This window comes from Cupressus sempervirens, chromosome 10, assembly GCF_028749045.1.
Source record: "Cupressus sempervirens isolate cs-2001-9-10 chromosome 10, ASM2874904v1, whole genome shotgun sequence".
Lineage (NCBI taxonomy): Eukaryota > Viridiplantae > Streptophyta > Pinopsida > Cupressales > Cupressaceae > Cupressus > Cupressus sempervirens.
Genome location: NC_143127.1, coordinates 684894485 through 684918794, shown reverse-complemented (window position 1 = coordinate 684918794; position 24310 = coordinate 684894485). Strand labels below are relative to the sequence as shown.

Below are 24310 nucleotides of genomic sequence, written 5' to 3'. Positions count from 1 at the left end.
TTTTGTTATGATCTTCATGATGGTGGTGCGCCACACAAGAGTACGTCCGTGTACATTTGTCGAGTGACTTGCGAGGCTTGATCTTCCGTGGTACTTTCAGAAGTTATGATCATTGGGGTTGGGATGGGAGTATGCATGTCCACGGGCACTTGTCGTAGGATGAGCATGGGTAGGGTAGGGTAGCATATGGAGGGGGCTTCTATCCTGTAACCTGGTGACTACTTCCCGATTGGCAGAGGAAGTTTTATATAAGTGATAATTAAATTAAAACTTTGGGTGGTAATAAATACAAGATAATTAAAATGTGTGGGTTGTGTGCCTTCCGTCGTGAAGAGTAGCTACCCTAGGTTGTGCGCCTTCTGTTGAGAAGAGTAGTTGCCTATGTTAGCTTGGGCTTGTCGATGCCAAGCGACTCTCCATGATGTCAATCCCTACTTAGTAGCCTATTGAGCGTTTGACCAGGACCTGTACTCCTTGCATTGTCTTAGGTTCTTGGTTCAACCATCATATTGTCTGGCGTGAGTGTTAGCCATGGATGTTGTGATTTTTGTGTGTTTATGGTTGGATCGTTATCTCCATTAGCAGGGTGGGTGTGGACCTATGGGTGCCATGTGGTTGGGAGGCGTAGCTACCTTCACCACTGCTAGGGACTGGTGTACAGAGATGGTCTCTTATCCTAGTGCGACCGTTGTTGGATGTTTTCACTTGGTACTTCGAGTTCCGGAGTATGCTTTCTTGTGATTTATGCTTTCATTGGAATGCTTGGATATCATGTTTAGATGTTGTTAGTTTACTTGACGCATTCCCTTATCATGATGTTTAGCATATGATTAGATGATGTTATTTGATTTAGTAGTATATCTATTGCTTATTGTTGTTTAGCATGTAATAGGAGATGTTATCTATTGTAGGATTATCTTATGCTTTACTACTAGCATGTTAGATTTCCTTATGCTTATATTGTTGCATGTTTTAGTAGTGATATCCCTATTATGACAGTACTGACGATCTGGTCAGTGGCTTGGGATGTTACGCGCAGCGGATGGCTAGGATCCACGATGGTCTTATGATGCTATTGACGGTTGGGAGGAACCACGTACTTAGTTTGTTTGTTCAGCTCTCTGCGATGTTTATTTCAATGTGTTCTTTGTTGCTGTAGTGTAGATGGATAGATGTTCTCCTTTCTGTGTTGTTCTTGCACTCGAGTGTTCATTCCTCGAGCCTTTGTGGATCCGGTACTCCCTGGTGTCGAGTTTCTTTGCTCTAATTTTGGTCCTTTTTGCTTCTGGGAGTGTTTTCGTGTTTCTATGGGCGACATTAGTTCAGCATGGTGCGACACTTTAAAAAGTATCGCACGCCCATGCAAACTATGTCATACGACACTATAAAGTATCGCACGCCTTCTTGAGAAATGTTGTACGACACTGGAAGAGTGTCGCACGCCTTCTTGAGAAATGTCGTACGATGCTGAAAAGTGTCGCATGCCTTCTTGAGATATGTCGTACGACACTGGAAGAGTGTCGCATGCCTTAAGGAGAAGTATCACCCTCCCTTAGTAAAAAGTGTCGCACGATTTTTGTGAAAAACCTGCGCGTGCCATCAACGGGCACTTTTCTTCATGATCCGATCTTTTTGAGAGTGGTTTTGGATACTGTTTTGGGCATTCTTCGACCCTATGCTGTTGCATTTTGAATTCTGTCAGTTTCTCTTGAAATCAAGTTTTCGTGTTTCTGTTTTAGTCTCTTGGGGTTTAAATATATCGTTTAAGTATAAGAAATTAACTTATACTTAAGATATATTTTAATATATGTGACAAATTGTTTGAGATAGGTTTCAAACCTCTCGGAGATAAGTTATGGATTCAAGGAAATTTCAGGGCTTCAGAAATCCAGACTTAGCCAATTTTCAGGGCTTCAGGATTTCAGGCTTAGCCAAATTTTAGAATTTTGCATTTTACCCCAGCTTGGTGTTTTGTTGATGAGTGGTCATTTCTTGTGCCCTCATCTTGTTGTGGTGGTTGTTGGCTTTTTTTTGGGTGTGTCAGTTGGGTAGTGGCGTTCGGAGATTCGTTGGTTACCGGGATTGTGTTGAAGTCTTCCGTTGCGATCTTTGTGATCCCTATATGATGTTGTCTTGTGCATTCATACTTGTAAAAAAAAAAAATCTTGGCTTGATTTGAATCCTTGTTTCCAAGGATCTCCAAGCGAGGCATTACAACTCTCCCCAAGCTTTGGAGATCATGCATATCACTAACCAACATTGGGGCTCAAAATTGATTGATTTTGTGGTTGCAATTGAGTTACACTCAGGCAAGGGTATTTGGAAGAATCTGACATCCTTACCGCTGGACAATAATCAATGTTCCTTTTTATTGGGATTTTTTAAGGAAATAAATATTTATTTTTCTTTAGATAAGGATGTAGTAAGATGGGCTCCTTCTAAAGATGGTAGGTACTATGTTAAAGAAGGTTATAAAGCATTACAAAATCTGGCTGAAATTAGGCCCCCACATCGTGCTTTCAATCTTTGTTGGAATAATGTTGTGCTCCCCAAAGCAGGCTGTTTCACTTGGCTTGCTTTAAAAAAAAGGATTTTAACTAGTGATAAATTGTCTAGACTTTCAATAGCTCAACCATTTAAGTGTGTTTTGTGTGAAGAAACATGGGAGATTGCAAATCACATACTATTACAATGTCCTTATGTGCAACAGTGCTAGTTACATGTGCTCAAGAAACTCAATTATGAGATGCCACTTCCGAACAGCTTGTGGAATCTTTTTCAATCATGGCCCTTGCTTTATCCTAAGTCAATGTTTTATGGTATTTGGAAGTGTGCTGCTTTAGCTATTGTTTGGACACTTTGGTGGGAAAGAAACAAGAGTATCTTTTGTCATGTTTCTTCACATATGAGCAAGGTGCAAGATCAGATTGAGAAATCTATATCTGAAAGCGTTAATTCTTCAATTGCTTCTGTTAGTTTTAATCACTATTTATCAGATTGGGATAGTAGTATCATTTAGAATTGGAAAGCTATTTGCATTCCTATGGGTACTCATTCAAATCCAAAATTATCCGGCAAAGTTGATAGATCCAATGTCAAGTTGACTCCTCCATTATCTGGTTTTGTTAAGATTAACTTTGATGGTGCATCACATGGAAACCCAGACAAATCAGGAATTGGAGCTTGCATTAGAGATGAGCGTGGAAGGGTTTTAGCAATTAAATCTCAACCTTTACCTCCGACGACAAATAATATGGCAGAGGCACACGCTTTGCTAGTTGGCTTAATACTAGCAAGAAGAAATGGTTTTCATTCAATTCATATTGAGGGTGACTCAATGATTATAATTAAAGCACGTCTCTCAAAAAATTCTTTCAATTGGAAAATTACTTATATCCTAAAACAGATTTGGGGGTTATTCGTTTCGAGAGTATCATATATCTCATATATATAGGGAAGGTAATTCTGTGGCCGACTATTTAGCAAATATGGAATGTGATGATCAACATGTAGAGTTTGTTGCCTCGGCTTCACATCCCAATCTTAATTCTCATCCAATTATTCTGTCTGCCTTTCTTGTTCTAGCAGAACTTTTTATCAAGGATTCAAATTAGTGTCTCCAATTGCAACCCTTTGTAGTTTGTTGTCATAGGGGAAATCTTTTGTGGGCTACTTTTCTTCTGCTTATTTCTTTTGTATTTCAACGAGGAAATGGGGTTTTCTTTCTAGTTCTTTCCCCATGGAGTTATCAAACTAGCTATTTTAATATATAGTTTGTGGCCCCATCCACATTTGCCAAATTTTTTTTTTTTTTTTTTTCAATCAAATGGGAAAGAAGAATATTTTCATGTGCTAAGTATAGCAGTATAATAAGGTTGATTACAGACTACATATTAGCTCCCACAACTAACTAAAGATCGATCAATTCATTTAAATCACATTTTAAACAATTTTGTAAATCATATTATAATTGTAAATCTTCCCTAGAAAATCACCACATTACATACCAAGCTCCTAGCGCAGTTCAATTTTTAGAGCAATTTGTAGAAGAATTACCAACCGTGCCCAAAATTTTTTTGCCATTTTTCAATTTTGACCTTGCCTGACATTGCCGGAAAGCTAGATTTTTTTGATGAAAGTCCCATATAAAAAAAAGCCTATTGGCTCAATTATCATTTATTAAATTTTATTTAATACTAGCAATTACATGCTTTTGTGCTTGCAACGATAAGTTGATAGGTGCTCGATAACAAATTATTTTTAAAAATATAATCTTATGTAAACAAATTAGATTATTAATAATTTTCAATTTAACAACCATAATATTTACTAAACTCTTTTAAATAGATTAATAAAATATTATTTATTTAAATTCAATTTATCAAATATGAAAAATCCCCCCTCAAAAAATCTATTATGAAACATTAATAAGAAAAACACAAACAAAATAATATGAAAAATAATGTCTTACTAAAAAATAATATTTAAAGAAAAAATTAAAATAATATAAAATAATTAATTTAACTAATTTAAAAACTAAAATCTAAATCAAGTTTAAAAATTAAAAGTTAAATAATACAGATCACAGCATGAGTTAATGTGGAGATCACAAGTAATTATTTTTTAAATAAATAGGAAAATAATAATAATTGAAAATGGAGATTTAAAACATAATCTTATGTGAACAAATTAGATTATTAATAATTTTTAATTTAAATAACATAATATTTACTAAAATCTTTTAAATAGATTAATAAATATTATTGATTTAAATACAATTTGTCAAATATGGAAAAAAATCATTTAAAAAACCACATAAAAAATCGACTATGAAAAATTAATAAGAAAAATTCAAAAAATAATATGAAAAAATTAACAATGTCTCTAACAAATATTCTATTCACTAAATTATCAAAATTAAGAAACAATATTTAAAGAAAAAACTAAACTTATATATATATATATATATATATATATATATATATATATATATATATATATATATATATATATATATATATATATATATATATATATATATATATATATAAAATTTAAAAACTAAAATCTAAATCAATTTTAAAAATCAAAAGTTAAATAAATAGAGATCACAACATGAGCCTACTCCCACAACTAACTAAAGATCGACCAATTCATTTAAATCACATTTTAAATAGTTTTGTACATCAGATTATAATGATAAATCTTCCCTAAAAAATCACCACATTACATACCAAGCGCATAGCGCAATTCAATTTTTAGAATAATTTGTAGAAGAATTGCCAACCGTGCCCAAAAGTTTTCTACCATTTTTCAATTTTGACCTCATCCAACATTGCTGAAAAGTCAGATTTTTTCGACGAAAGTCCCATACAAAAAAAACGTATTAGCTCAATTATCATTTATTAAATTTTATTTAATACTAGCAATTGCATACTTTTGTGCTTGCAACGATAAGTTGATAGGTACTCGATAATAAATTATTTTTAAAAATATAATCTTATGTGAACAAATTAGATTATTAATAATTTTCAATTTAAAAACCATAATATTTACTAAACTCTTTTAAATAGATTAATTTATTTAAATTCAATTTATCAAATATGAAAAATCCCCCCTCAAAAAATCTATTATGAAACATTAATAAGAAAAATACAAATAAAATAATATGAAAAAATAATGTCTTACTAAAAAACAATATTTAAAGAAAAAATTAAAATAATATAAAAGAATTAATTTAAATAATTTAAAAATTAAAATATAAATCAATTTTAAAAATCAAAAGTTAAATAATAGAGATCACAACATAAGCTAATTTGAGATCACAAGTAATTATTTTCTAAATAAATAGGAAAATAATAATAATTGAAAATAGAGATTTAAAACATAATCTTATGTGAACAAATTAGATTATTAATAATTTTTAATTTAAATAACATAATATTTACTAAAATATTTTAAATAGATTAATAAATATTATTTATTTAAATTCAATTTGTCAAATATGAAAAAAATAATGATTTAAAAAACCACATAAAAAAACAACTATGAAAAATTAATAAGAAAAATACAAAAAATAATATGAAAAAAATAGCGTCTCTAACAAATATTCTATTCACTAAATAAATTATCGAAACTAAAAAATAATATTTAAAGAAAAAACTAAACTAATATAATTAACTCATGTTGTGATCTCTATTTATTTAACTTTTGATTTTAATTTTTTTTTATATTAGTTTAGTTTTTCTTTAAATATTATTTTTTAGTTTCAATAATTTATTTAGTAAATAGAATATTTGTTAGAGACGTTGCCATTTTTTTCATATTATTTTTTGTATTTTTCTTATTAATTTTTCATAGTGGATTTTTAATGTGATTTTTTAAAATATTTTTTTTAATATTTGACAAATTGAATTTAAATAAATAATATTTATTAATCTATTTAAAAGATTTTAGTAAATATTATGTTATTTAAATTAAATTTATTTTTCTTTAAATATTGTTTAAATTCAATACTGGTAACAGAGACTCAGGGACCAAGCAAACACACTAGAGCTCATTCTAAGAAGAATGAGGATGTGAGTAAAAAAGACGAGGTGAAGGTCATTGCTAATAATATGCATATTCTAGCAGTTCAATATGTTGACTTGATAAAGACTTCTTAGCTGGTCAATTGCTGTTCTTTTATTGTTCTTTTGCTTTCTTTTCCAACTTTGTCTTGGGTGACCTCATGGCTGTTCTTTTTAGAGGTCTATCTCATGTTGTCCTGTGCTGCTTTTCTTTGATGTTTACATCTCTTGTTTATCTCTAGACTTTTGTTATTTTGTAAAAGGTTTTTGGTCCTTTAAAACTTTTTTTTACTTAATCAAAACATGGGCTAATATGGAGATCACAAATACTTTTTTAAAAAAAGAAAAAAAGAAAAATAATAGATAAAAGTGGAGATACTAATTAATAAATATTAAAGCAAGAGTTAAAAGTGGAGTCAGATAAAAATTGACCAATAAATAATTAACTGGAAGGATTTATAATTTTCCAATCAAATTGACAACTTTTCTAGCCAAATTGACTACTTTTCAAACCAAATGACAACTTTTCCGGCCAATTGACAACTTTTATGTCAAAAATTCAATTTTTAAGAACAAAGTTCTCACAAATAGCCTATAGACTATATTATATATATAATTATTCGTCAAATAGTAATACTTTATTACAACTTCACATAGTAAGAATTTTTTTTTTTGGACATTGAGAGATCTTCCTGATTGTTGTTATACTAATATAGATATCTTAAATAAATATATCTAAAGAAATGCCAATAGATATCTACTACAAAATAATTATAATTTAATTTACTACATCTAAAATTATTTATATTTCTTTTATCTCCATTTATTTAGTTTTTTACTCAAGTTTTTTATTTTAAATTAATAAAAAAAAAATGTTGTATATCTCTAAATATTATAATATTTATTAAATTATTTTTTGAAGTATATTTTATTTATAATAAAATTTGAATTTTTGACGTGTAAATGATTGTCAAATTTAACGTATAATAAAAGCTAACATTAATACGCTCCCACCATCGCACTCCACCCATTGTAGAATGCGTATCGCTATTAATAACACCAAAATCCCACAGGTCGCAATCTGCTAGTCAATTTTTTAATTGTAGGTCAGCAAATTAGATTCGTACACCAGAAATTATAGCGAAGCATTTGTTGACTGTTGAAATACAGAATCAGGAGTAAGAAATCGTCTATGTAAAACTTAAATTATCGGCTTTAACCTATTCCGTCGGGAATTTTATCACGTTCTAATGTCCGCCATTCCAGATGAGATATGGATGCGTATATTGGAATTAGGCGTACAACACAACATATTAAATTACAGAGATTTATCATCCCTTGCAATCTCTTCGCGAAGGCTTTCTAGACTAAGCCAACACAACTTTCTCTGGGAATCGCTGTGGATGAAAGACTTTCCTTCTGATTCCATTCCAGAGTCTCCCAATAAGGAATTGAAGCCTCTGTATAAACTAAAGTAAGTTCAATTTCTAGATATTTTTGGTTGATAAGTAGGAGATATGTTTTGTTCTTTTGGTCCGCTATTAGAAATAACGCTTTGGTGCGTAAGTTACTTGTAAAGACTATTAGGTTTGAACTGTAATAATAAATTAGTGCGGAGTTTCGCATTTAGATGCTCTTCTTTAGACCCTTATTTAGAATTTCTGGACGGCGCGGTTCCTTTGGTTCCGAGAAGGATTATTGGAGTTGGTAGAAAATTTATTTGTGTATGCAATAGAGATGATTTTATAGGGTTTGTTGATTTGAATGGACTGTGTTTGGATACAACGATTTTTTGGGCAAGATAAATCTCGAGGAAATTTTGCGAGCCACCTTTAATGATGTGTGGGGTAAACCTGAAGCACAATTTGAGGTTTGTAAAATTGGGTCAAATAGTATTTATAGGATTTGTAAACCCTACTGGAAGCGAAATTTTAGTACTTATTAACAAAATTGAACGGCATTGATGAGATTCGTAATCCCGGATCACTTATAAGTACCCTCTAGCTGACATATCACAGCCTCAATCCATGTCCATCAGATCCATAGCATGCCTTATCTCGGTGACGGGGTTTTGAACATTGACCATTTTTACAAGTTGTCACCTTTCCATTTACACCATAAATATTTTGGTATTTTAATCCTATGATTTTTCGGCGATCATTTTTCTCCCAAAATGGGGATTACACAGTGTTCATTTTGGTGGTGTTCAGGGGTTCAGAAATGCGTAGTTGAAAACATGAGCAGTGGAAGAAAGGGCTGGCAGGTCAAAACACTGGAACTTTGAGGTTGACAGAAGTAATTGGAAATGGTGGAAACTTCTGAATTTCCTTATAGATGCTATAGAAAACTTTTTGAAAATAGTGCTCGGATTTGCCTGAATGAGTGGAAGTTATTGAAACCTGATTCCAGGCAATGGAAACTTGATAGATGAAAATATTAGGGATTTTATTAATGTACTGGAATCTATTTTTTCTTCTTTAGTAAACTTTAAAATTCTTTGTGACAGATGTTTTCTCTCAGGAATTCAGAGAGTGTTGACAAGCTTGTGTTCAACAAGTGGGAGACTGTCACTTACTCTCAACAGGTGTTCTCAAGTAAACCTTGGAATCAGAACCCACAGATGGGATTTGTTCTATTTCAAATCAGAGTTTCAGGTGACTCAATTTTATTAAAATAAAATACTTTTCTGTTAAATTTTCTAAAATCATTTACTCCACGCAGGCTTCCATTAGACAGTAAGGCAGTATTTGGCTGCCATATGACAATATGGAAGTGGTTGGCTGCCATTTGACAATCAGGCAATGATCCTTTAGAAGGGGAATTTAGTCTCTATTTGGAGATAAATGGTTCCACGACTCCTCTCTCTTGCTTTCTCCTACCTCCTCTCTTGCTCCCCCTACATTATGTCTGTGTATGTATGTGCACGTGTGCATGCTTGGTTGCAAACTCTCAAACTGGGATGCTGAAGATTATTGAGGGTTACCTAGCATTTCTTATTTGGCTACCATATGCTAAGGCAATGGTCTCATTGAAGGAGAATTTCATTAAGAAAATTTAGGCTCTTTTTGGAGATAAATTGTCCTTCAGCTCTCTCTCTCCTTCCCTTGGGTCTGAAAGAAATATTATGAAGTTTACATGGCATTCCTTATTAGACTATGACTGAAGCAACATGCATTGTCTTTCTCTCACAAGTCCTATTTTGATGCCTTCTTTGTCAACAAATTCTCTTTCTGACTCAATGCATTTGCAACCCTTGTTTGATTTTCCAGTCATATCTTCAAGACAAAATATTAACTTTTCATAAAATCAAACCATTCCGTATCTTTGATTCAACTTACCTTGGTTATCAAATATTGCAATATATGGTGATTTTTGTAGAATGCAATTTTTTTCACAACAAGTAATGTTCGCATTTCTTCAATGCTTGGATTATGGGATAAAGCCAATGTTGCTAGATCTGTTTTCAGAGCGGCAGCTAATGGACACTTATAAATATGTAGGGATGGCAATGCAATCATTATAGAACCTTAATCTTCAATTGCCTTCGCTGTTTCACAAGCAAAAATGAATAGTCAACCTGTTCAAATGCTATTAACCTTTCTGCAATAGAAATGAGCTGAAATTAACTTGTTTTTGGTATTTGATATGTTTTAGAAGTGAATTTGAGGTTTTAAATTTTGTTTTAGGGATTACAAGTCAAAATTGGGAAAAATTTGCAAGGAATGACACATTTGCAATGGGTTTGCTCAAGTTTCCTTGGACTTGTTTTGAGTTCATCCTAATGGGACTGAAGGTGTTTGGGAAGGGGAAAATGAAGGATTCTGAAAAAGTATCAAATATATAATACGAAGAATACTTCCAACATGACAAATTGATATGCTTGATAGTGAACCATGCCACTGCAGGGAACAGGAAAATATGAGCGATTGCAATGATAGAAGGACAAACAAATGGTACAGGTATGATCAGAAGATCTCTATCACTGCTACCATTTTCAACAAAATCATGATTAGTCCTTGCAAAAAATTGTGATTAATCCATGCAAGTTTTTTGCTGGGAATAAACCCTAAACCGCACCATAAATTGCCCAGTTTTTGTATTTATTCACTGTGCCCTAAATCCCTAAATCCTAAATCCAAATTTTTCCTGATTTAAAAAATAAACTCTCCTCTATGTTGCAGATATAGTCCCCAAATGATTTATGCTCCTATATAACAGACAGCAGTATATATTTTTACATAGGAAAATATGCCAAAACAATTAATTACAATTTACAATACTATATATTTTTACATATGACAATATACTAAGAAACAATTAAATACAATTTACAACATTAAATATTTTATATGACATTATGCCAAGAAACAATTAAATACAATATACATCACTCTTCTCCCTCCTAATGTAATTTAATACATCAGGCATCAAACAAGAAGGTAAGTTTTTATTTTATTTTTTAAAGGGGTAAATGCTTTTGAACCAGAGCTATGAACCAATGAGATCACAAATAGGGGACTTCATTCCTGATAGAAACATTCGACAACAAACTCTCCAGTGAGGTTTAAATCTTTATGGCAAGAACAACACTGCCGCAACTAAACAATCACACCATGCCAATATTGGTGAACTATAAGGTAAGTTGGTATCAAAATGATGACTTATTCCCCTCAAAAAAAATGTTATTCTTCTCCACTGTATCCAACTTAGATGCTTTTGTCCCTTCTCTCTCAAATTTAGCAAGATTTTCTTTACTAAGTATAACATCACTGTGTTCTTTGATAGCCTAATTAGCAAAAACGTCATCTATGTAGATGGTGTTATGAGAAGGACCTTCTGCCATTTTGGTTGGAAGGTGAAGGTTGAACAGAGACATGGTCATTGAATTGCTCTTGGTCAAGCTATTTCTCTTATATGAATGCTTTCAAATGGCCTCAACTTTTCTTATGCCTAGAAGTATGAAGGTGCTGTAACATTACATAGAACAACCTCTAGAAGTTTGGTATCTATTTGGAGATAAGGTCTAATGACTCTCTCTTGCCCCTTCTCCTCCTCCCCCCATCCTTTTTCTGTGTACGTATTTGTGTGTGGATGCTTGATCTCAAACTCTGGAATCGGGATCTTGAAGAATTGTTTAGTTTTACCTAGCGTTTCTCATTTGGCTGTATTTGCTAAGGCAGTGGTCCTATGGAAGGAGAATTATATTCAGAAAATTTATTCTCTATTTGGAGATAAACTGTTTTACAGTTCTCTCTTCCTGGCTTGGATCTGAAAGAATTATTCAGAATCTTACCTAGCATTTCTTATTGGACAATGGAAGAAGCAAAATGCAATATCTTTCTCTCACAAATCCTACTACTTTCACGTTCATCTTTGTTGATAAATTTGGTTTTTTACTAAATGTGCTTGCAACCTTTTTTATTTTCCACTCCTATTTCTAAGACAAAAGAATAGCTTTGCTTAAAATTAAACCATCCCATTCAAGTGATACAGGGTTGTCCACGACTGATGATCATCAGCACCATTTCAAATCAACCCTTCAAAAACTTGGTGGAATTAGAGACATTCAAACTCTTATTGACAAAAGTAGGTGACTAATGGACAACAACCAATTCTGAGCGTTCAGGCATATTTGTTGGAGGGAAGCAGTCTGTGCCAAGATTGAGCTTGTGGGTGTTGTGAAAAATGTATGCAAGAGGAGCCATGTGTGGTTGGGTGGAGGTGGAGTTAGAAATGGAAGAAGAAATCCTCCATATGCTGTCCTTGGTGATGATTTCAGAGCCTTGAGAAGGAAAGTTGAATGAAGCTTTACAAGAAGACATTAGAAGAGGTTTTGCTTGAGGAAGATAACTTGAGAGCAAAGAAGATGAAGTTACAAAAAATGACAATGATACAAGTGGTGAAGAACATGCAGCAGCAACAACAGTTGTGAATCATTATTTAGTGAGGGTATTGTGATGAATAGCAAAGAGACCAAAGATTGATCTCCCTACTTCAATGACCAAATCTGAAAATTGAAGAGTTGATTGGATAAAAATGTGGAAGGTTATTTTGAATTTGAAGAAGTTGAAGATCTTGACAAAGTGAGATCTGTAATGATTAGATTGAAAAGGACGTGCCTTTATTTAGTGGAAACAGGTGTAGCTTGAAAGAGGAGGAAGAGGTAAATACAATATAACTAAATGGGATAGGATGGTGGAGAATATGAAAAGGCAGTTTATTCCACTTGATTATGAATTAGATTTGTTAAAGAAGATGTGAAGTCTCAGACAAGGAGAAGAATGGTGAATAAATATACAAAAGAGTTTCATAGGATTTTGGTCCAGACATGTCATTTAGAGGCTTGCAAAGAGAACGGTAGCATATTACATTAATGGGTTGAGTCCAAGTATACAAGAAGAGATGGCTTTGTTAAGAGATTACATAATGGAAGATGCATACCAACTTGCCTTGAAAATTAAAGAAAGATTGATCAAGAAATCTGAGAACAAGCATAGAGCAAGTGGCCAATATGAAAAGAACGAGGGAAGATCCTCTGGAGATTGGGATGAGGTTTCAAATCAGAAAAATCAGATCAAGGCAGCAGAAAAAATTAGAGATAATGATTCACACGGTCCTAGACCTCAAATTTCAAGAGGTAGAGGAAGATTTGGTAGAGGAAATTACAAGATAACTTGTTTTGATTATGGAGAACAGAGATCGTATGAATGTCCAAAACATCGAAACAGGAAAAATAAATAAAGGCAAAGTGAGAGTAGCAAATGTTAATGAGAAAGATGAGTCTTCACAATTAGAGGATACCAAAAATGGAGAAATGCCAGTCGCTGGGAGAGTCCTTTTGAATGAACTAATTCAAAGAAGCAACTTGTTTATAACAAGATGCAAATGTCAAGAAAGGCATAATGTTATCATAGATGGTTAGAGCACAAACAATCTAGTTTCCAAAATGATGGTGAATACATTATAGCTAGAGAGGAGAAAATATCCACATATAGGATAACTTTATACAAGATAACAATTAAAGTTTTGGCTGGTAAACAAAGCTTGTTAAATTTTAAAATGGGAAAGTATTATGGTGAAAGAATGTGTGATATTATAGGAGGCCTTGGCACTTTGTTAGGAGAGTAGTGTATGATGGGTATGCTAATTTATACTTATTAGTGAAGGATAGAGTGAAACATAAGTTGAAGCCATTGCAAAGAGTAACGTAAAAGGTATGAAGCAATGCAAGGGTTTATTTAGTAGATGACATGGATGGTGAGAAGCAAGAACACATTTGTTTTGCTAGGACAAACCAACAAGAGGTTGAAAGAAATGATTTGCTGATGTGTATTGAGGGAATTGATAGAGAATGGTCAGAGTTGATTTCATGTGGGACAATGTTTGCAGCATTCCCATATCAATAGGAGAAAGAAGAAAACAAATTAAAGAGAAAAACAAATGGTGAATGAGAGAAAGATAAAAGGTTGTAGAATATCCCGAACTAGCCAGTTTTAAAACAAAGCTTGTTAAAATTTATGATGGGAAAGTATTATGATGAAAGAATGTGTGCATATGAATGTTTGTCATGTTTTGTTAGGGAGGCCTTGACACTTTGTTAGGAGAGTAGTGTATGATGGTTATGCTAATTAATACTTATTAATGAAGGATAGAGTGAAACATAAGTTGAAGCCATTGCAAAGAGTAACGCAAAAGCTATGAAGCTGTGCAAGGGTTTGTTTAGTAGATGACATGGATGGTGAGAAGCAAGAACACATTTGTTTTGCTAGGACGAACCAACAAGAAGTTGAAAAAGATGATTTTTTGGTGTGTATTGAGGGAATTGATAGAGAATGGTAAGAGTTGATTTCATGTGGGGCAGATTGCAACAATCCGAAAATAGGAGAAAGATTGATCCTAGTGCTATGCATCAACTCTAGTTTGAGTTTCACTTGGATTGCCACAAACCCTTTTAAGGGTGTACATTTAGCCAAGTTGGTGTAAAGGCGAGTCCTTAGGTGTAGTGTTAGGCTAATGATCATGGCGCTATGCATCAACTTCAGTTCTAATCTCACTTGATCACCACAAACCCCTTGAAGGGCGTGTGTATAGTCGAGTTGGTGCGAAGACAATTCGTGAGGTATAATGTTAGGCTAATGATCTTGGTGCTACGCTTTAGCTTTGGTTCGAGTCTTACCTAAAATACTACAAACCCTTTTTGGTGTTAGGAAACAACACGTAGAAGGAGACTCACAAATCATTGTAAATGCAATTATCAAAGGTGACATGGAAGCTTGATACCTACAAAATAATATTAACCAAATTTTGGCAGTTTTAACTTCATTTTACTTCAAATTGACACATATAAGAAGGTAGGGAAATAAAGAAGCCGACACGCTGTTAAATTAGGCATTGACTCTTAACGTGTATGAAATCACACTTCAAGATTTCCAAGACATTAGGATAGTTGTGAAATAAATCGTAATAACTAAAACCTCTTTTTTGGCCACGAACAACTGCAACCATTTAATGTGGCATGTAGGTGACATCGGAGATGTAATGAGGGTATATGGTGAATTTAGCTGAAAATGCCATGTAATCGCTTTTGAACAGAGTGATTTGATGGGCAAGGTTTGGTTTGTGTGCTTGCAAGAACAAATCCAATGCGTGTCCCTTCCAAACATTTCATTCTCTCTACTCAATTCCTTTGCAAGTGTAAGAGACGGAGACCTCGTTTATCTCATTTGCACAAAATAACATAACCCTTTGCATGGACAAAGCAGGAAAATAAGATTAGGCAAAATGTTAAATATCATGAACAAAAGGCTTACGAAGAGTGTTTAAATTATTCTAGGAGAAATGTTCTATCAAGTAGAGAATCATCACAAGATGAATGTAGACATCTACTCCATGATCATGACCTGGGCATTGCTGCTACGAGAAGACATGGTTATCGTCAAATTGATCATGGAAACAATTGTTCCCCGGGAAGCTCTTGGAGGAGATTTTGATTACTTCTATTCTAGGAATAGGAATAAACTTGGGTGAGAAACATAGCGACTTCCCAAAAATTGGTGGCATGAAGTATACACCCTTTGTGTGGTGCTTTGATGAACGACTGAAAAACCAAAGGTTTAGAATGACGTGGAAAGGGTGTTTCTCTTTGAAACTAGTGGTAAGCATCCACTTTCTAGATGGCGACATTGAAAGGATGAAACAATACGTTGGATGGATAGAGGAGCATGAGGTTAAACTCCAAGAAAAACAAAGACAAAGTCTGGAGGCTGGAAATAATGAAGAAGATTTCCCAGAGGCAAAAATTGGTGGAGTTGTGGCGCAAGGTCAACACTAATGGGTGCCTCCAATCCTACCATGCCTCTCTTCCTTCTTCTCGAAGGTTTTTGCACAGCTTTGTGATTGATGTTTTTGTGCACTTGTTTCCTCTTCGAGCTTTTTGGAATAGGTTGGGTTTGATTACCATGCATCCAGAGGAGCATGGGAAATTCAAAAATGTTTTTGATGTTGTAAATTGTGAATTGGAACTTTGGTTTTTATTAGCACAATGGATTGTGAATGGTACTTGTTTGTCAAATCTCTTGGTTAGTTTCAATGGTGGGTAGCTAGTGACACACAATTTGGTGTTTTAAGTTTTTTGAGGGATGGTGTGGTTGGTGGTTTGACATTTTCAGGTTGCGGCTGAACGAGGTGTTATAAATTTGATGCCATACCTCCATTTTTGATGTTATTGTAATTTTGGTTCTTATAACATTTATAATGTAATGTAAATGCAATTGTAACTGGTTTGTGGGTTTTGGGTGAACTTCTTGCAAATTTATTGTATGAACAAATTGCGTTCCTATAAATATTGGTAAGTGTGGGTTTGGGTTAGGGGTTTTTAGATAACTAGTTCTATAGATCTGTATGTTGTAATGGGTAGTCAATTACTTTTGGGGAGTTTTTATGATGTTTCATCAGTTATGGAATTTCTACTGTACTTTCTCTCTACTTTATAAGCAAAACAAAAAATTATTATCAGAAAAAAAATTGCTCTAGTTCACTTCCATTAGCACCACAATCAATTTGGAATATTTTATCAAAATGGACAATGCTAAATTGCCTTATTTGGAATATTTTAATACCTTTTATCTTTCCCTTATTCACTATTTATTTTTCTCTTTAACTTTTCTCATTCTTTCTCCTTCTATTGATTGGCCCTTGTTTTTAATATTTCTTTCTTTCCTACTTTGCCTATCGCTCTTTGTATATCATGTTTTTTCTCATTGTCTTTTTCTTCTCTTTTTGTACTTCATTTCGAAGTTTCTCTCTTTTCTCTCATCATCTAAATCATTCTCTCTGTTTTGTTCTTTCTTTTGTTATCTCTCTCTCCCCTCCCCTCCCCCCTCTCCTCTTACTTTTCCTCACATTGTTTTTAGGAGCTTTAACTGTGCGAATTCAGGGGGTGTGTATTGTGTGAGCACATGTTTAATTTTCTTTTGTGCTCTTCTAATTTTGTTGCCATGGGTAATTCTAAGTTTTATTTCTCAACTCCATGTAATTATGAGGAAAATCAATGCATGTAGTAAAGTAATGGAGGAAGGGTTAGCTCACTACATTGATGGAACTATTCAAGAACCATTAGGTTGTAGGTGAAAATGGATTGGTTTATTAAAAGTACTATGACTCTTAGAACATTGAGGAAATATGTACCAAATGTTCCGATCTCTCACATTGATAAGTGTAAAACAATTTAGTATTCTTTGGTTAGACTTGCACAATTATATGGCAAAGTTGATGAGATTAGAGGATATAGGCTTGATGACGATCTCACAAATTGAGATCTTAAGAATTTTTATATAATCCAAGACTATGTGACTAAGGCAAATGAGCCAAGAGCACAACTTGAAGTTTACAGCATTCATAAGAAGGATGCACAGTTGGTCTTCAATTTGTGAGATAAGCTTCCTTCAGGGTCCATTTGTTTGGTGGAACTAAATAATGCTAGAATTGCCAAATTCCAGTATTTGACAATTCAGGAAGTTTACAATCCTGAAAAAAGTTTTTGGAATATGGTTGGAACTGTTTGGTTTGCCTGGAATTCATATTGAGTAGATGCATTTTTTGCATTTGTTTCTTTAATTATGGGATTGGAGCACCACTTGAATAAGTTTTTAATTTTTTTTTAATAGTGAGAAGATGCTTGGGAAGATCCCTTAGGTTGAATTTTGATGTATTTCTCACTGCATTATAATTGTTGATCCAAATCCAACTATATAAAAGTTATACCCACGCAGATGGTTCGGATGGCTTTCACTTGTGAAGATATTTGTCCCCTGAAGAATAAATTGCTCTAACTTGTTATATTTCAGTACTTTGACAGTGGTGGTTCTCACGAGAGACTAAATGCTCCTACTTATGCTCTGTCTAGTGTAACTAAACTGCTTGAGAGGAATGGCAGGGAAGCCCTTGCTGAACACTCCTTTGGTGCTGAAATGGTGGGCTTGCACTATTAAGGTAGTTGCGGGGAGTACGGATGAGTGGTTATTCATGCTCGTTGCAAACCTTGTTCCTTTCGAACCTCCACAAGAATTGTTTGGGCAGGGAATGAGTCCCCCCACCATGTTGAAAAGATGCTCATCTACTCTCTAAGGAACAAAAAGATGGTGGTCTTCCGAGGGCAGGCTCTTTAGGCATGAAGAAAACTTGGTGGTGGTTTGTGTGTCACTATACAAGGGAAGTTGGGGCATTACGGGGGAGCTTCATTTGTTGTATTCAAAAATGGAAGAGGTGATGGTGTTGGCATATGCATGAGTGACAATGTAGTAACTTCTTGCTGATTTGACAAAAGTCACAAGCACATCTGTGGTTTGGACAGGACCCAACATCAAAACACTTGTTTGTAGGGCTTTGTATACAAAGCATCCACGTCTACCACAGTCATCTTGTGGTTTGTAATGACCACAAACAGATCAATATTGAGTGAAGCGTTGATCATCTTGTGCTTTGCAGTGGCTGGGAAAATGAACATAAGGTAATAGGCGAACAATGAAAAATTAACAAATTTGATTTACCCTCAATTCCCATTGAAGTGGAATTGGAATTCATTTTCCAATTCCACCTTTTTAGATGGAAGATTAAAATGCTGGTTTTTGGGGTAAATGAGAATTAACAAATCCCTATTCCGTTTTCATTTTTTGAAAACAAACATTGAATATATCAATTTCAGGAATTGACAATGATAATTCCATCCCAATTCTACAAAACAAAGAGGCCGTCAGAGTATGCAACATTTCTTTCTAGTTTCCAAAGTCATCAGTTTCAATGGGGAGTGCCTATTAATACCTTATCATTTGCTATGTTTATAAAGATGTTGATGCTTGGACAAGCAAGGCTGATCACAATGGTTATTTAGTCATCCAAGCTACATGCTTTGGTGGCTAGTCAAGAGAAAGGATCCAACAAGAAGCAGAAGCAATCAAAGCCTTCTCCTCAACAAGGGGATTCTACATCCTTTCTTAGGGGGAACTATCTAAGAAGGAGAAACTTACTTGTGCATACTCCAAGAAGATAGGACAGGGACAACACTATTGTTATCAGGACAGTGATAAATTGAAGCATCGTTTTGAGAAGAATAGAATCGATTTGCCTTCTAGAATTGCCACTTCGTTTTCTTTCAAAGAAACAAAATAAATACACAGGTCACATATTTGGGACAAGTAAGAACAAACAACAAGCTCTTTGTGCTACTACAGGTCATGTATTAGGGAGTTGGATTCTAAATTCCTCTCATCATATGACATCTTCACATTTGTCTCTCTTCATTTGTGCTTTGCAATATGCCCCCTATATTGATGTGCAATCCTACATTTATTTAATTCATGCTTCCTGACTGTTCACTGTGACATTTCATATTTCACCATTAAAAATAAAACCAAGGAGGCAGTCACGCCAAAAGTGACGATATACTGCCACTTTCCTGAAGGAACCACCATATACATGATGAGGTGGAAGGAAAGATGCATAAAATAAGTTTGAGCATATTAACTCGTGTCCAAGCTTGGAATATGAAGCACTCAAACACGAATGGCTGAAATACATAACTCACGCCAAAAACTGAATAATCATACAACAATATGAGGATGTAGTAGAGAGCATGATAATGGTAGACATCAAATAATAACAGGAAGCCACTATGAGCTCTTGCAGAGATAGGCGACAATGAATCATAGAGTGCAAAGTATCTGTAATCTAACGAAGGGGGAGATCTCTATTGCAGCTACCACTTATCAACACTCATGAAATTTGCAACAGATACACGAGCAAGTGAAAAGGGACTTCCTTAAATGCTGTTATCTAACCCACTTTGATGCCATGTTAATGTTTTGCCCATAAATAATGGTAAACCTCAATAAAGAAAATAGAATGAAAATAGGCACAAAGAACACAAGACATTATCCTGGGAAAACCCTTCAACTTGAAGGAATAGACCCAGCCACACCAGAAAAATATTTCTTTTATTAATAGTAGAAGTTCAAGTACAATGCTTTCCACTTGATGTGTTCTCTATTCACACAAGGCAACTGTGTATGTATATAGAATTTGAAGATCCTTCATATCACAACCGAAGGCCTCTTCAATATCCAAATACAAGACTTCATATTTCTAAATGCATGATACATCGTATGATACATGTCTCTCTATATAATATTCTCTCAAATATTATCATAATATCTACTCCAGCTGTTGACACAATACAAAGGTATTATCTCTAAATGAATAGATAGCAAAATCAGAGATAAAGATCTCTATCGCAGCTACAATTGTCAACAGGATGGAGTCGACTTATGATACTCTCATATGCAGTGGGCCAAGGGGTGAATGAGTGCCTTTGGGCTCAGGGAATTTCCCAAGTACTCCAACCTGCAATGGATATCGTGGGCCAGGGGGACAATAAGTACCCTTGGACTTGAGGTTTCCTCTCAATTATGCCATCCCACAATGGATGGATTGAACCGTACCCATGATCTGCAATAATTTCCCTTTGAGAATATGGTTTGCATACATTTCCCACAAACTCCTAATACAACTATCAAAGGAAAATTGGTTAGTTGTGGACTGATTTACTATATATTTAATGTTGAAAATCTAGTGTTGTAACTAACAATTTTATATAAAGTTTGAATTTGAATAATGCTTTTCAGACCTGAGTTGGAATTGTATTTTTTTGGCAAAGTTGCAGGTGGAGCCCCAGGAGGGATAGTGCGTCTTTTCATTGTTTCTTTCTTTTTCATTTTCTTTTATTGGTTCTGGATTTGCCTATATTTATTGTCACATTCTCCATATTTAAATTTTGTATGTGTATGCGTGTGCACACTTTTTGATCTTAAACATGCTTTATATCTTTTGTATGAGCATGTCTGTATAAATCCATTTACAGGTTTTCTTGAAAATTAATGTCATATACTTCTGTTCCCCTTTTGTGTGATAACTTTGATCAACATTAAGATATAAAATGTAATATCTTATGTATGAACATGTCTGCACCAATCCATTACCACATATTCTTGGAAATTGATGTTATACATTTCTATTCGTGCTTCTGTTTCAGTTTCCATTTACTTGTAAATTTGGCTTTATATTAAACTTTCTTGCTACAGATGTAAGGGTGAATGTTAGTGTTTAATAGAATGCTGGATGCAAGTTTGTTTGTAAGTCTTTTTTTGTGATTTTCATTTGGACAAAACATGTTTACATTATTGTGACCATATAACAGGTTTGAAAGAGTAAAATCAACTAAAATTGCTGCTCATAAAAGGTTCGTTTTACGAGTTCAAAGTCAGGCGCTAATGCTTCAAAGAGAATGTAAGGATCTAGATAGCCTACTGAATGGAGAAAGGAGAAGACTGAACTCTACTTTGTCAGAATTGAAAAATATTGAAAGGGCAAGGTAGGTTTTGAGTTGGTGTCAATCATCGAGTAGTTGAATAAGAAGAGTACTTATTTCTAAATTTATAACTATATAGTTTTGTTCTCCTCTGCAGTCTAGACATTTGCCTTTAGCTTTGGTCATTTTCGCTCCTTATTAAGGACATTCATAGAAGTGCAATTCTGGACATTTCATAGTACATCAATAGTTGCAGCTTAACTGGAAATGTTACTCCTATGCCTAAGTAACACCATTTCATATCTATAGTATGTGTGCCAAGTTAAATTCATTGAGTTGATATTTTTATGCAGACAGTCATCTGTGGCATTAAAGATTTGGCAGCCAGAAATTATTCGTACGAGGCAGGAGGGTGTTGTTGAACAAACACCAGTTCATACAGATTTTCGTATCCAGTCACTGAAAATGGAGATAGCTGTATGCAAAGAACGCATTGAAAGATTAAGCAGAAGCATTGTAATGTTTTTTTTTTTTTTAAAATTTGATAGTTAAGTACCTGCTAAGCGGCAGCACCCCTTTTTAATATTAATCAGAAAAGGATTTACATTTTGGAATAATGTGTAAGCAATAAAACAAAGTCCTATGTATGCCTTGGTATCCCCATACACACAACCACAACCCCAGACCATCCAGACTGAATGCCCATCATGCACAAATAGGCAGAAGATTTCCAGTATACAGATAATCTGCACATATACTACTTTACTAACCTACCAACGTGACCAAGATGCCCACAGGGCCAAAAAGGACACATTTCAACTACCATCAAAAAACATAACAGAGCCAAGGAGCCAGTGACCTTACTACAGAAAACAAACTTTTTGGAAACACAATCAGGGAACCACCTCACTGGTCCTCCACATCATCTGTATCTACCCCCTCACACATTTTGCACGCTGCCATCTCTTTTCATTCACCACCACACAGGGAATTGGCCGGAACCACAACATTATCCTCCACACCATGGGAGTTGTCTGGAATCCATTCTTCTCCCAATCCGACACTTTAGTCATTGTCTAATTTCTCCACCTCCCTTCATTAACACCTACACTGTGACGCCCCCACAGATATTCTGGAACTACATAATGCTTGAGCCAATTACCATCAGCCACTGGTTTGATTTTAGTAGCACACATGAGGAACTCCCCACCAAATTAAAGCAGTTGTGCCAATGGCAAAACCCACAGCCAGAAAAAGAATTCATTTTCTTGTCAACATTAGTTGCAACAACATTAACCCTGTGCTTCTGACACAGAAACTCTCAACTTTTCTACAAATGAATCCAAATCATCATTCATCATGGCAAGAATACTTGGGTCTCCTGGCTATCTGACCTGGAATCCAGCTGCTGCATTTTTTGTTAACAATTCAGTCAAAGAGTTGCCTTCCTGATATATATGACTGATTTTTCATTTATGTTCATTTTGAAAGGATATATTGAAATCTATTTCATGTGTTTTTGAGTTACTAATTACTTATGTAGAGTTAACACTTGTTTGATGATTAATGTGAGCAGTGTGAAAAGCATAGTTCGATGGAAAAAGTTAAAAGCAAGCTGGAGTCCCTGCAATACAAACCATTGCCAGAATCTTGTATATCCTGCTTTGAGGGACCATTAAAGAAAGCAAAAATTATGGATAGAAGGATAAAAAATACCAACGAATCTAACTTTTGCTCTTTGTAAAACTCATGTTACTTATTTTATTCAAATGGAGATGAATTTCACAAGTGTTTGGCATATATTGTAGTTAAGTTAATTGTTTTCTTAGTTTCCCTGCATGTTAATGTTCTTGATCATATGCTCTTGTTTTATGCATCTCAGATTTTCTAGATTGTAGAAACCTGAAATTGTTTTCTCTGTGTAGTAATATGAAATTGTTTTCCCTAAGCTAGAAGATAATGTGTATATTCTAGCTTAGGGAAGCTGAACATTTGAGAGTACATTTTCATGAAAATTATATATCAAGCGGCAAAGCACTTCGTGTTTCAGAAATCAGTATTTTGATAAAATGCAGCAAGTTTCAGGATATTCAAGGGGTTGATTATGGGGAAGGGGAGGATATTTTTTCTGTTGCTAATCTCAGTTCAGAATGTAATGTACATTGCATAGGGAAGGGGGTACTTGGGTAGTATGTGTACGGGTATAGCTATTTTTCGGAGTAGGGGATAGGGGTACTTGGGTATGTCAAATGTTTTTTGTGATTTAATATTAATAAAAAATCTGAAATATGAGTCACAATAATGGTTTTTCAAAATAGGAACAGTGATGAAGTTTGTAGATGTAATGTACTGTTTTCAGTTTCAGATTTGCAATATGTTTACAATAGTATTAAATAGAAGGCAGACTTTAAACATGAACAAGATAATAAATCATATAACAATGACATTGCAAATGACTTGAGCAGTGATAAAGTTTACTGTTAATACTTAATTAGTATTGTATTAAAAGTTTCAAATTGATTAATTGATAAACATCAAGCTCATATGCAAACAAAAAAGCAAAACAAATATCAGAAATCAAGGTCATTAGCTATGATGCTCTCTATTGAGTCAGTACTTAGGGTGGGTATGCATCACAGGGGCATGGGTATGCGTACCCATGCAACATAGGTATAGGTGTAATCTGTATAAAATTGACTCGAGTTTCTAATTTTTTTTTGGAGTAAAACTGTATAAAATTTTATATCAGTGGAGAAAATTGATGTAAAGTGTAGCGTCCCTTTTTGTTTTTGGGGAAACTAAAAACTAAACGACGACTTTATAAGTATTAAAATGACTTATTTAGAGCTTAGTGAAAATAATTAAAAGTCATTCTAATTTT

At 34.1% G+C, this 24310-nt stretch overlaps 1 protein-coding gene across 3 annotated transcripts; it reads left to right on the top strand.

Moving 5' to 3' along the window:
* Positions 1-7635: 7635 nt before the first annotated feature.
* On the top strand, positions 7636-23217 carry LOC149535694 (F-box family protein). 3 transcript variants are annotated; one of them, XM_089804568.1, is made up of 4 exons: positions 7636-8043; positions 21319-21492; positions 21783-21906; positions 23006-23217. In XM_089804568.1, exons 1-4 carry the CDS (start codon positions 7820-7822, stop codon positions 23171-23173), a joined length of 690 nt encoding a protein of 229 aa, XP_089660694.1. In that variant the 5' UTR covers positions 7636-7819; the 3' UTR covers positions 23174-23217. The 3 variants fall into 3 exon arrangements, with proteins under 3 accessions (XP_089660694.1, XP_089660693.1, XP_089660695.1); XM_089804567.1 differs by having other exon boundaries at positions 21783-21945; XM_089804569.1 differs by having other exon boundaries at positions 21783-21976.
* Positions 23218-24310: the final 1093 nt, after the last annotated feature.

Bases quoted from the DNA above. Each gene is read 5' to 3' on its own strand.
- LOC149535694 (XM_089804567.1), top strand. From the start codon at position 7,820: ATGTCCGCCATTCCAGATGAGATATGGATGCGTATATTGGAATTAGGC. The intron at 21,493-21,782 runs GTAGGTTTTGAG...ATTTTTATGCAG, and splicing joins AAAAATATTGAAAGGGCAAG to ACAGTCATCTGTGGCATTAA. The intron at 21,946-23,005 runs GTAATGTTTTTT...TAATGTGAGCAG, and splicing joins AAAGATTAAGCAGAAGCATT to TGTGAAAAGCATAGTTCGAT.